Here is a 13,800-nt window from a genome sequence, read left to right as displayed (position 1 = left end):
TTTCTTCATTTCAACTTGAGCGAATGGTGTGACTGGAGTCCAGATGTGTGGAAATCTGAGCGGTTCTCTTCACATAGAATGTGATATTCCTGTATCTATGTGAGCTCAGAAGAGACGGCTGATCACAGGTAACCTTTGACCCTTCCTCTGACAGGAGTACCTGGACCTGTCGGTGCCGTTCGAGCAGTACTCCCCGACCTGCCAGGACTCCAACAGCACCTGCTCCTCCGGAGACGACTCCGTGTTCGCCCACGACCCGCTGCCCGACGAGCCCTGTCTTCCCAAACAGCCTCCCAGCAACGCCGTCATACGGACATAAGAGCCCGGCCAGCGGAGGTCGTGACCTCCGCTCACACTCTGTGACATATAATCACCTCTCAGCGAATCAAGACTCCTCAAGATATGGAAATTAAGACTTCACGCAATACTCCTGCAGCTCGTCTTAAACCCGCCAGGCTTTTTTCCTCCGATTTCCCCCCCAAGAGACACTTTGAACATTGAAGGATTTTCTTTTTGTTTTTGGCTGTTTGCGTTCTTTTCAGGAATGAAATTCTATTTTTATACTCTGGCCAGTCTTTTGCTACAAACAGTGGTGTGGTGAAACCATTCCGTGCCTCCTGGGATCTAAACATCCTGGGACTGAATTCAGAAGTCGTACGCGGAGGACGTGAAGGGCATTTTGAAGGCGACCAAGTAGTGACGCGGCTCTATCTCCTCTAGATCTGTACAGATCACAACAGAACGCTCCCGCATGAACGCAGTCCAGGAAGACGTTTCCAGCAGAACTCAGAGGAGAAGCTGTGAGAGGCCGCAGCGGGTTTCCTCAGTGTTAACGTTTTGGGTTTTTTTTTTCATCCTAAGAACAGTTTTTTTTTTGTTTTGTTTTGTTTTTTTGGGGGGGGATTTTTTAATCGTCTCCAAACAAAATTCCTGATGACGTGAGGCGGATTTCAGGCCCTTTCAGTAATAAGAACAGCGCCACTTGGAGGACGTTTTAGGTTTTTTTTCTATATCTAGAAAGTGATTTATTGTAAATATATAAATGCAAATATGTATCATATCGCTGTCCACAGCCATGTATGTAAAAGACAAAATCAGAAAAAAAAATACATTTAAAAAAAAAAGTTTATTTGAGGATGGAAGACACTGTCTATGCGTTAAAACATTTACTTTTTTTTTTCTTTTTTTTTTGGGGTGTTGCAGAGAAAAGTTTTATTTGAATAATTAACATGTATATTTGTAAAGGTATTTATAGACTTAACATGCGGTTCTTAAGTTTGAAAACTTCTAGGTTTAGGTATTTTAGTACTGTACACAAAGATTTTTATTTCGACTTTTTGTAACTTATTTTGCAACAGAAATGATTTTGTCACAAACTGGCAGACGTTTTCTTTTTTTTTTTTTTTTTGATCCACCTTTTTTTTTTTTTTTTTTTCGTTGGTTTGTTTCCTGTCCGAAACAGAGAAAAGAGAATGTATGGCAGGAGACGACGTTTCTGAGAGCGAGTGTAGTGCGACAGCCAGACGTTGACCTTTGACTCCGGAGCGCCACCCGGAGGTGCTGCCGGGTTCTGCCGAGTTCTGCTTCTGGTTTCACATGTTGGCATTTGCACTAAGGAAAGAATGATGAACTCTTGCTGGGCAAGAAATAGCAGCGCATCACTTCGACCTTTCACACAGACCGTCATTCTCAAAATAAAGTGCACCTTCTGTCAATCCTGCAGTTTTAAAGCATGAATATGACTTTGAAAAGTATGTAAATCTGACCTGGCAAAAACACTCACTGAAGATTCCATCAAGTTGATATGTGTTAAAGAAAGATGTGATCAGAGTTTTACGCCTTGTCCACACGTAGCCTGGTGTTTTATGAAAACCAATTTTAAAAAACTGTACAATCAGGATTGTTTTCAGAAAACCTGCACATAAACGCCACTGAAAGTTGTTTTCATTATGCCAAACCCATAGGGGGCAGCGTAGCTCAAAGCTATATCAGCCAATCAGATTGCTTCAAAACGACCACTACTTCCTGTTTGGAATTGAACGTGGCGTCAGGACGTTCATTTGTGTTACCAGGCGAGAAGGTTGTACTAGTTTTAAATTAGTTGTCGATTGGGAATCATATCAGAACAAATATGTGGACGTTTGTCACAGTCTGTAATTCATGGAGCCCCAAATTCTCGTTTTCCCATATGCTTCTTGTCTTGTCAAATCTGACCTGGTCTGAGTTCTTAAATTATTTTGAGTGATATGAACCTGAGTCTGTGTGTGGATGGGAGGCCAAAACGTTTTGGAAATATATTAGTTTTCCAAACTATCTGGCTACATGTGGACTATCTGGCTACATGTGGACTATCTGGCTACATGTGGACTATCTGGCTACATGTGGACTATCTGGCTACATGTGGACTATCTGGCTACATGTGGACTATCTGGCTACATGTGGACTAGGCCTTAAAAACTCTCCCAAAACCCAACATACGTACACTATGGAAAATGTTAGCATTTACAGCAGGCTTGCTTTCTTTTTACTCCAAGCTGTGAAACACAAGAGCCTTCTGGCAACCTCAATCTGTTTTTAAAGGACAAAGGAATTAGAGATGCACCAATCAGAATGTTTTGGCCCAATTTCCAGTCCTGTTTTGTTTCATAACCTTTACCTGCCAATGCTGAATGGAGCTAAATCACACTTGAAGAGCTACAAACAATTGTGAAACAGAAATTGATGTGCAGTTGGTCTAAAGTGGAAGTTTAAATGTCTAAAATTGGTTTTATGGCAGACGATTGGTGCATCTCTAAAATAAATAGATGACTTTGTTTGCCTTTTTAAGGGTTAGTTAAATAGGTTTGGCTAACCCATTAGCTAAACCTGTATAGCCAAATCTGTTTGCTCACCGACGTTCTTTAGCTAATCCTGTTTAGCTAACAGGGCTAGCTGTCAGCTAGCCTCTGGCCACACAACTTCTTTACATAGAATGTCTGTTGATGTTCTATGTAGTTTACTCAAACACAGTGACTGACATGGTTTGCATGATTCTGTTTCCTACAGCAATAACCAGAAAATATTCATGTGATCTACAATTCTTCCAAAAGGTTTTCGTTCAGTGTGGTCCTGCTCGGATGCAGTCAAAGCCCTTAAAAGCATTCAAGTTCCAGTGAGTGCAATTTCATAAATCTATTTTTAATTTAAAATGTGCCTCGCAGGGTTATAATCACAGAACATTCAAAGGTCATAAGGTCAACGCTGCTAATACTCACTGGTAAAGGTTTAGCTGAGGGGGTAAATAAATGTTTTGTTTTGTTTTCTCGCTGATGGAGCAAAAACTGCCCATTTTTCGTCTCTCTATAGTGTCATTATTACTGAATGAAATGAAGGCTTGTTGTGTGACTCCGACCACACAGCTGTAAAATCAAACGTGTGTTTTGTGTCTGTCTTTGGATCGTGCTGCGAAAAGTGCCAAATTTAGTCTTAAAAGCCCGACTTTATCCGATCTCTGAACCAAATCCTGCGCCGGCGAATGAAGCTGGCCAGAAGTATTAGGAAGAGAATCACAAAATGGCTTTCTCTCTCGTTTGTTTTGGTTTGTTTCTCTGTTTTATTTTCTAACTGATCCCTCAAAAAAAGCATTCAGTCTGAAACGTTCGCAAAGTCACAGAAGGGAAAGAACATTCACGCGGCATTGAAGGGTTCACAGATTTCCTCGCTGCGAAGTGGAACCGGTGGGAAACGTGTTGCTGTGCAACCAGAAACCGGCTGGACTCACCAGCAGGTCGGCGCCAGAACTTCCTTAAGTCGTTTTTATATTTGAAGGACTTAAAATAAAAACACAAATCGGGGACTATAATTTTTTGCTACGATGTCCAAATTGCTTTGATTTTTTTTTTTTTGCTATTGGCACCAAAATTCAGTCAGGAAAAAAAAACAGTTCAGTGAAAGCTTTTGTGGGAGATGCTTTTCATGTTCTTATCACAGTCGTGCCTCGATTACATGATTTAACAAAAGGGGATTGATTGATTTTTTTGTGTGTGTTTTTTTTTTCTTAATCACATTATGAATGTATAATCGCGTTTAAAAAAAAAATTCAAGTGTTTGAAAAATGTCGATCTTAAAGCATCCATTCTAGGGCTAATTGACCTGCTTTGTTCACTGATGTTATTAATATTATTAAGTGAGCCAAACAGACAAAAGAAAAGCACTTCTGTAAAGAACGGATGGATATAATGAAACAGGTGGTGTTTTGTTCTTATTTATTCTTCCATGTTGGGTAAAAGCTTTCCCTATGGTGAGAGTATTTTATTCAGAGCTGTTTGCTTCTCAGTGTTTTTATTAAGAGCCAGAAGAGGAGAATTGTGATGTAGAGTCGGAACTTTGTTTGGTCCTTAAAAAGCTTTTCTTCTGGTTTAGTTTTTTTTTTTTTTTTTTTTTTATCTTTGAATGCCCTTCTTCTCTTTGTTCGGTCTCTATTGAAATTGATTTATTTTTATTTTTTTCTGTTCTGGTAGCAAATTTAAAGTATTGCCTCACTCTCTATTTTTATTTTTTTTTGTTTTGTTTCGTTTAGTTTGTTTTTTTTGTTTAATGAAAATGAATTAACATAGCTTACTAATATTAGAACTGACTCCAAATACATAGTTTTATTTATGCAGCAGAATCGGAAATAAATGCATTTCATTACATATCAAAGGTACTTTGTGTGACTTACGCTGTTTTCTCTGCATTAAAATGAAATTAAAAGAATATTTTCCCTCTGTCTCGTCGTCATGGCATTCATTCTGGAGAAATGCTTTAACCCTTTGAAGTAGTCCGGACGCTCTGGTCGACAGTCAAAGTCAAACGTTTCAGAAGGATTGTTTAAACTTCATTTGCTGAAGTCTTTTTCAAGAGGGGTTCCCTGGAGAGCTACCAGCAGTCAGTATCTTAACCGTATGAACTCTCTTGACATCTAAAACACGTCAGACTGTTCCCAAAGTTTTAAAAAATATTAAATAAAATAAAAATCAGGTCTGGGGAGACGGCCGCTGCTCATAATAGAGACGCATTTCAAACTCCAAACACTCCCTTTATGAAAAACATCGCTTTCTGCCACGAGCCTCTTATGTGGCAAAGTTGGACGTTTTGTTTTGGTTTGTTTTTTTTAGTATAAATGCTTCAAACAAAATAAAAGAAAGAAATAAAAATCAACAGCTTCTCATTCCTTTTGGACAAACAGAGCCCAGAGCTCTGTGATCTCTGCTCTCACTGATTTATTCCTCCTATGTTGTTGTTCAGCCACATAATCAGAAAAATCTGGAAGTTTTTTTTTTTTTTTTTGACTCTTTACTGTCAGTTTTCACGCAGCTCTTTCTTTATTTCGTATTGACCCTTTGCACACGACTCCACCCGCTCTGCCATGACGGAGGCCTCCTGTAAAATCACCAGCTGTTCATTTTATCTGGTTCCTTTCATTTTAAAAAAAATGGTCATAAGTTGCTGCGCGGTCGGCTGCGCGGTCGGCTGCGTGGTCGGCTGCGCGGTCGGCTGCACAAGCAGACGAGGATAGAAACCAAACTTGTCATTTTGTTAATAAGCTTTGATGAGGAAAGATGGCAGCGATGGACAGAAGCCTTCAGCATCATGGCGGATTTGCGGCGAACTCGTTACACGGAAAGAAGATTAATGTCCATGTACTTTATAAGTAAGCGTCAAATATATCAAATGTCACATTATGGTGAAAGTACCCATCTCACCATCAGTAACCACGAAAACAGTGGCCTGCCAGTATGTAGCCGGGCATGCTGGGTAAAAACCGGTGAGCTTCCTGTCTATGGGGGGATTTTCCTGCCATAATTCATGTGTTTTAAAGTTGCCTCAGTTTAAGACGCAGTGATGTAAATGATGTGGCGTGAATTTAGGTAAAGCCGGTCATTTGATGACCGGGTCGGGAGGCAGGAGGTGCGGGTCGCTTTCTAAACCGGCTGTTTCAAAGTTTGGTGAATGCGGCCGCCTGCGAGTCGCGACCAGGCGTGATGTTCGACTAGAACAAGAGGAAGAAAACAACTTGGGAAAACAATTTCAGTCGCTCCGTTCAATTCTCCCATCTCTCGATTCCGACATCCATCATGGCGCCTCCAGTGAGTAAATGACAGGAAAAAGGTTTAGTGGTTTCCAGTAGTCAGGTTTGGGTTGGTCTGTAGTTTGAAACCTGGTTTCTCTCGTGTTCAGTGTTTCTGACCCAGAGAGGTGAAACTCACTGGCATTATTTGATTATTCTGTCTGCGCTCACAGCTTGTTTGCTTCAGTCTTCGTCCTTTTCTCACGATGCAACATTCCAGCACCACAGCAGCCCCTCTGGGGCTGACGTTTCCCCCACATGGGAGAGCAGCAAATATAAAAAGGAACCACTTCACAACATCTCTGAGTCTCCCTCTGACAAACTCTGCTGTCAGAGCCGGTTCTGAACAAACACGTTACAACAGAACCTTCTGTCAGCCCCGTTTTCTGTCACTGCCGATTTGCAGAGGCAAACTTTGACTGCTCCCTTGGAAACGAAACAAAAACTCTGGAAAACGTTGCGATCCTGAAGTTTGGAGGAATTTCGAAATGAGCTGGAACCAAAAGCACCGCAGAGAGCAAATGTTAGTCGGTGGGTTCCTGCTTGTTGTGTCTCGGTCGTGTCGCAACATGATGTGTTTTTTCACAAACTGTTGGTTTAAGCAGATGGCGGCAAGGCCTGTGTTTTTGTTGGGAGCGGAAGGGAAGTATTCACAGCATGCTGTGTTTAGATTTTGCATTCAGAATGACAAAAGAAGAATGGATGAAAAAAACATGAAAGAACAAAAGGATGTGACAAATTCCTGGGTCAAAGACTTTGCTGCAGTGAGGAGAACAGAAAATGACTCCGAACGTTTTTCCACCAGACTGAAAACATGAACTCAGCAGCGCCGCACGTTCATCATGCGTTGATTCATTTATTGGGTTTTTACGTTTATGTCCCGATTGAAGATGGTTGTCTTTGTATGAACCATGTTGCCGTAGCGACCGAAGATGCTATTTGTGAAACTCTGTCCTGCCGGTAGTAATGCCAGCGAGATTTGATTTGTGCTTAAGAATTTACATGTAAGCTAAATTGCTTTTCTAGAGTCCCTGCGGTGAGTGGCTTGTAATTATTTAGATGAGGAGCAATAATTATGCAAAAGCAAAGACTAAATAAAAACAGAATTAACGTTTGAAACAGTCCTTAGCTGATTTTATTAGCGACTGACAGGGTTAGCATGGCTAGCATAACTGTGTCCCTAATGAGTGTAAATCAGAGATTTATAAAATATGTCAGTATTTCTGAATGTGCCATATCTGTCCCATTCAATAAATTGGAAAATTATTTAAAATTCAATTTCTTTGAGCAACTTGGTCACTAAGTGAAACATCATATCGATCAGCTAAACATACAAACGTTTGAAAGCTTTTTCGTTTATTTATTTTTTTATTCTGATGATTTTTCACTTATAATATTTGAAATGAAAATATTGCATCACCAGTAAAAAAACAAAAAAATATCATTACAAACAGAAACAGGAGTTTAATAAAAATGTATGTAATACCTGCTTTATAATTAAAGTTTTAATCTGACAAAAGAGACAATTTGAGATGTATGTTTTAATTTATTGAATATGACAGAACTGCAGACATATCTCAATATGTAACACTAGATTGTCTCATACCTCTTATTTTTACACTCTGTCCTCATTTTTGATGTTTTGTGCTTCCAAGATTAAGATTTTTACATATATTTGTTTTATTCTTGTTTAACTGTTAGTGGCTGTGTTACAAAAAAAAGAGAGAGACATATCTCTGAAAATATGTGGCAGACGTGGTGGAATAACAAACAGAAGACATGCTGGTGGTGAAAACTGCAGCCTGATGGTGGCAATAAAGAAAATCACAGCTGAAATATTGTCGGGTCAGACAGCCGGACGGTGAGCCTCCGCCTCAAATCTTTTCTTCATTCGTGAACATGTTCATGCTTTCATCTGAACCGTTCAGGCAGCTGATGATCCAGAGTTCTGTGACACTTTCACATCTCTGGATGTTACTTCCTAAACTCGCCCGGCTGCAGACCAACTCACCCCTGACCGACTGCTGCAGTCTCCGCGATGCAGTGTGTGTGTGTGTGTGTGTGTGTGTGTGTGTGTGTGTGTGTGTGTGTGTGTGTGTGTGTGTGTGTGTGTGTGTGTGTGTGTGTGTGTGTGTGTGTGCGTTGATCTAAAAAGCATGTAGGACGGATAAAGAAATCGTTACCACATTGCAGTTTGTGTGAAGGATTTAGAAAGAGAAAGGAGTCTAGTTGCAGCGTTTCGCTTTAAGCTGCTGCAGGAAGCGTTAAGCCCCAGATTTTGTTTTGTTCTCAGTCACACAGAGAACAAATTAGTCTCTCATAGCATCTTAACTGCTCTTTAATCACAGAGAGCCTTTGCCTCTCTGCCTTTGTTTGCTGAGCGCAGCTCCACGCCCTCCACCGCCGCCTCGCTGGCTGCGGCTCTGCAGGAGGGGATGGAGAGGGCGAAGCGGGCCGGGGAGAGTTTGTTCCTTTTCTCTTTCTCTCTCTTCCTTCTTTTCTACTCGGCCAGAGAAGGAGGGCAAAGCTGGATGGTGACAGGAGAGAGAGAGAGAGAGAGACGGGTCTATGTAAGCATACTTTCTGGCCCGCGTCCCGCCTCAAGAGCGTCCTGAGGAGAACATCCTGCCCCTCGATGGAACTTCCTCGGCCGGCTGAAGTGGCCCATTCATGGGCGTCTTGTGAGGGGAGCTTGTTTTCGCCGCTAAATGGCTGTTTCTGTTTCAGAGGTGTTTGCTGCAGTGGCTGCTTTCCACACACCCAGACCCCCCCTACACACCACACACACACACACACACACACACACACACACACACCTCCACCCCCTCTGCCTCGCCCCCTTTTTTCTCCTCCGTTCTCCTCCTCGCTGCAGCTATCTGCTGTATCCTCCTCTCAGCTGAAGAAGAGGAGGAGGTGATGGAGCGAAAATATGGGCGTTCCTGAAGAACACCTCCAATGAGTCACACCAAAGTCTCCATAACAGCACAATCAGCTAACTGTGTCACCTCCAGCTGTTAGGAAAACGCTATTGATATCAAATATGACTTGAAAGAAATTTGACTGCACAATTCACCACCTTGAAATTGTGTCTTTGTCCCTTTAAGAGACACCTGCTCTTTCTGAAACTCCGCCTCCAGGAAGTCATCTCCGCATGACTCCTCTATTAACCCTTCAACAGAGTTTTTACCGGCTTTTAAAAGTCGCTCTTATGACAAGCTCAGCTGGTGTGCAGATCCACTAGATGTTTGCTGATTGCTGCTGGCTAGTCTGAAGGAGAACATTTGTCCTTAAAGGCGTGGCTTTAAGGACAAAGCTTAAAGCCCCGCCTTTAGCATTTTACACAGGTAACCGTGTAAAATGTACAGTCACCTGTGCATTTTACACACAAGAGACTGGTATTAAATTATTTTGCTTTGCCTTTTTATTTTTATTAATGCAATTATGCATTCAGTTCTCGGTAATTCATTCCACATTCTTAACCCAGTTAAAATCCCTGAAACACACACACACACACACACACACACACAGATGCACACACTCCTTCACAAGTCATTATTTTAGGAAGTCGATATGGATTCACAACTAGCAGCAAAGTTCAATTAAAAATAAAACTGCAATCCTAACATTAATTCTCATATTAATGTTATTTTTAAAAAAATACACATTTTCATTTTCATGCATATAAGATAAATTTAATCTCAGGCATTGAAGGCATTTTTTTCTCGCTTGATGTTTTGAAATCCAGTTTGACTCATGATGAATCTTCCTTCTCGCCGTGACGTGGCAAAACGTGAGAAGGTTTTCTCAAGACTCCTCGTTCAGAGCAATGTGAAAACCTCCACATCTGCCTCCATGCAGCTACAAACCCACCGAACGCCGAAGGACGAAGTTTACGGATTCCCATGACTCGACTCGGGCCTCTCCTTCTCCCTCCTGCTCTGGAAAGCTCGGCCATTTTTAATCTGTCTGGCTTCATGCGCTGCCAAAAGCCTCTTTAATTGTTTCCCATTTAGGCAAAAGCCACAAAATCTCAGCGCGCTCCAGTATATACAAGCTGTCGCCAGACTGCAATAATTGTACATTTCAGGCCGGCTTTGAAAAGGCCGTTTTTTGTTGTTCTTTTTTTGGTGAATCAGCAGTCAGATGAGAGTCAGATGTGGCCGTCCTCCATGGCCTTCGCACGATTGTTGTGCGACTGAAAGAGGCTATTTCTGTTTGCCGTGCAAAGTCCGTGTGTAAAGTGAAATGTGGCCACCGTGTGCGAGCGAGGACAAGAACGAAAGCGTGTTTTCTTATGTGTGGGGCGTTGGGCCGCTGAAACTGGACCTCGGTATGTTGTCGCTGTAAGTGTGCCAAATCAGCGATTAACTGCTCTCCACCGAGACAGCCGAGTGGAGGAGTGACATCCAGGAACAGGTGTGTGTGTGTGTGTGTGTGTGTGTGTGTGTGTGTGTGTGTGTGTGTGTGTGTGTGTGTGTGTGTGTGTGTGTGTGTGTGTGTGTGTGTGTGTGTGTGTGTGTGTGTGTGAAACCAGGAGCTCTGGTTTTGGGAGCTCCTGGGAGAATGGCTGCAGGAATAGACCTGATGATAGTAGGAGGTATGTCTGTTCCACTGGCCTCCTAAATATCAAGGTTCTTCTCCTGTCCGTCACAACTGGATCAGTTTGTTTGTTTCCAGAAAACTCTAAAACGTCTGAGACAAATGTCAATTTGTTTTTTTTTCTTGGTATCTGATTGTAGAGTCATCCATCCAGATTACAACCTTCTTCTTATTTCACTACGACAAATCAAACAGAGTCCAGTCAAGTTCATCAATCAACAGTCATCAATTATGAAACAAGCAGTAAACATTACATTTTGTCAAATGCCTTCATCAAAATCATCATGCACACACCTCAGATATGATCAATGTTCATATCAGTGTCTACTAATCAGAAGCAGCTCCAAACGGTGAGTTGTTGGCTTTGTTTTAAAGGAGCTCAGTGTTTCGGCTGTTTTGCAGTTTTCTGGAAGTCGGTGCGTTGAAGCTGAATGTTGCTTCTCCGCGTTCGGTTCCGGTTCTAGTGGGTAAAACGGTAGCAGATCTTTAATGGGCTGCGGTGCCAGTGATTTATAAACTAATAGTGTCTTAATGTCTCTTCTCTCAGTGGAAGAACTTAAGAACCGGGTGATGCGCTCCGTCTTCCTGGGTTTAGTCAGAGCACCAGCAGCAGCGATTGATTTTTATTTATTTTTTTTAATTTTTTAGGCAGACCTGTGAGGATACTGTTGAACTAATCAACAAGACAAAAGAAAATCCTGGAAATGTTCTTCAGGTGACAGAAGGCCGACTTTATAATTGTCTTTATGTGACTCTGATAGTTATGGTCTAATTAATAAACCGCAAGTATTAATAACTCCTGAAACATCATCGGTCTTTATATCTGACACCAAAATGAACTATTCAATTACGTTAGAATGAGACAAAAATAATTTCATTTTGTAAATAACACTTTTTTTTATTTATCCACAGCTATAATTCTGAAATAGAATTTTGAAAATTCTATTTTAGAAAAAATAAAAAAAAATTAAAATATCCAGCATCAATGTTTTTGTTGTTTCTACAGCAGCAGCATGTTAACTTTTATAAAAATGTTTTTCCTTGACACATTTGTCAAAACGGTTACCAGTACCAGGCTCTGGCAGGATTCTGTTAAACAGATAATCTGTCCGACATGATGGCCGTTTTGACAAACATGTCAAAAAAACAAACAGTTTTTTAAAATAAAACTTTTTCAATGACAAGTCAAACACCGCCATCTTAAAGAGTTTGATGGAATCAGGCATCAAACTGCCTGGAAAAAAACCAAATCCAAACAGTCCGGGGTGCGTTCACGGGTCAACTGGTTGATAAGAAAGGAACATTTAGGCCGGACTTTGACCGGAAAAGAATGCGATTTTGCCTCGCGATGCTTACAAGTGAAGCAAGACTCAAAGGCATCATTGTTTAGTTTATTTGCCATGAAATTAGGAGTCATTAAGGCTGGGAGGAAAATGGTTCCACATGCAGAAACCACCTTCCCTCTAATGTTTAAGGTAAACAACCGAGAACGAAAGAAAGAAAGAAGCCTTATCGCTCATTCTTTTACTGCTACCTTTTTATTTTTAGACCCTTAAGCTGTTTGCAGGTAGACCCAGCTGAGAATACAAACCCCCCCACACTACCAGACGCCTGACCTAGAAGGCTCCATCAGTGACAAACCTAACAGCACCATCTGTGTCCTCCTTTCCCCCACAGGTTCCCCATATTCGCTTGTTTCTGCACAATGTTTCTTCATCTCCCAGGACCAAGAAGCTCTCCTTCCTGTTCCGCAATGAGCTTGACTTCACGACACAAAAGGTGGCTCTATGTGTGGAATTTGGAGTGGTTCCGCTAAACTTCGCTGGTCGAGATGGAAATGGTGAAGTCAGTTTGAGCAGCGTCAGCGTGAGCATGACGCACAACAACACCGGAGAGTCAAATACCACAAGGTCCGTGTTGGAAATTGCCATGCAGGCTTAGTTTTTGACAGCAAATTGCAAGAAAAAAAAAAAACTGGAGAGGAGAAAAAAAAACATCAAACATTATTTTGAAGCAAAAGATTTACAGACTAAAAGGCAAAGCAGAGACATTGTTCAGATTTTCCACCCATCCCTTTGTAATCAAACATATGAAACTGCAAACTGATTTGAAAGAAATGTTCAAATCAGTTTGCAGTTGAGTAAAATCGGATCATTTCTGTTCCAAATATGACCTCTGGCGTTTGACAGATCTGTTAGAACAGACTTTCACAGCTCTGAATGGTTGTTGGACTGTATTTCCTCTTTCAATAAGCCAATCCTGGTTGAGATGAAATTAATAATTTCATCTCAACTCCATATGTCTATTTAATTCTCATATCAATCAACCAAGTTTATTGATGTAGCGTATTTAAGCAACATAGGAGCTGGAAACATTACATTTTGCATTCAGCTGATGCTCAAACAGCCTGAAACTTCATAGGAACTTTTTCTCCTTGCTGTCTTGCTAAGTGTGGACAGGATGTGAGACGTTGGCGTCTTCAGTTTGTGACGGTCAGTCAGTCAGCCTTTCTGAGGTGCTGTACCAGGGTGGCAGTGCCTCCTGCAAGACGGGTTGGTAAATCTTTGCTCAATTTTGGTTGCTAACGTCTGGCTAGCACCAAAAATGTTATTTTCATAAAGTTGCCATCAACTATTGTATTTGTTATTAAATAAACTTTGTTTAGAGAAGTAAAAACTGTGTTAGCGTTTTGGCGCCATCACGCTCTAGTTTAGCTGTAGCTTTTGCACGCTGGGTTTTTTCAGCCGTATTCCATATTTATGGCAACATGAAGTTACATTTATTAAATTTAGACTGGCTGGTTTGTGTTTATGGATTTCAGAGTGGAAGTTGAGCTGTCCTGGTCTGACCCAGTTGAAACCGGTAGACAGCAGCTCGTTCGTTAACGTGCTGATGTTGGATTGAATTGTTCACGAAACAACTAATGGTTAAAACAGTCCAAAACAATCGCATGAAGGACCCAGTCGATCAGTTTCAATTTGGTTCAATCAGCAACAAAACTGATAAACTGTCGGTTTATGCTGCTGAAGGTGAAATGCATCCTGGTAAATGGGCCAGATCCGAGCCTTCTGCTGACCCTGAGCTTAGATGAAACGCTGACCTCTGTCCTGTCG

The 13,800-nt window shown here is 41.4% G+C and overlaps 1 protein-coding gene across 7 annotated transcripts in view; it reads left to right on the top strand.

The window, feature by feature from the left end:
- Window positions 1-4,747, top strand: part of fgfr3 (fibroblast growth factor receptor 3) — a 74,903-nt gene extending 70,156 nt beyond the window's left edge. For all 7 annotated transcript variants that reach the window (XM_055057032.1, XM_055057033.1, XM_055057031.1 and 4 more), the window contains exon 18: window positions 155-4,747. In XM_055057032.1, coding sequence (XP_054913007.1) covers window positions 155-319 — 165 coding nt within the window. In that variant the 3' untranslated portion in view covers window positions 320-4,747. The remainder of the gene's footprint in view (window positions 1-154) is intronic.
- The last annotated feature ends 9,053 nt before the right edge of the window (window positions 4,748-13,800 follow it).

The sequence above is a fragment of the Poeciliopsis prolifica genome, unplaced genomic scaffold, assembly GCF_027474105.1.
Source record: "Poeciliopsis prolifica strain line A6 unplaced genomic scaffold, Auburn_PproV2 SCAFFOLD047, whole genome shotgun sequence".
NCBI lineage: Eukaryota > Metazoa > Chordata > Actinopteri > Cyprinodontiformes > Poeciliidae > Poeciliopsis > Poeciliopsis prolifica.
Note: the sequence above shows the minus strand (reverse complement) of the source record. Positions and strands in the feature narration are given on the sequence as shown.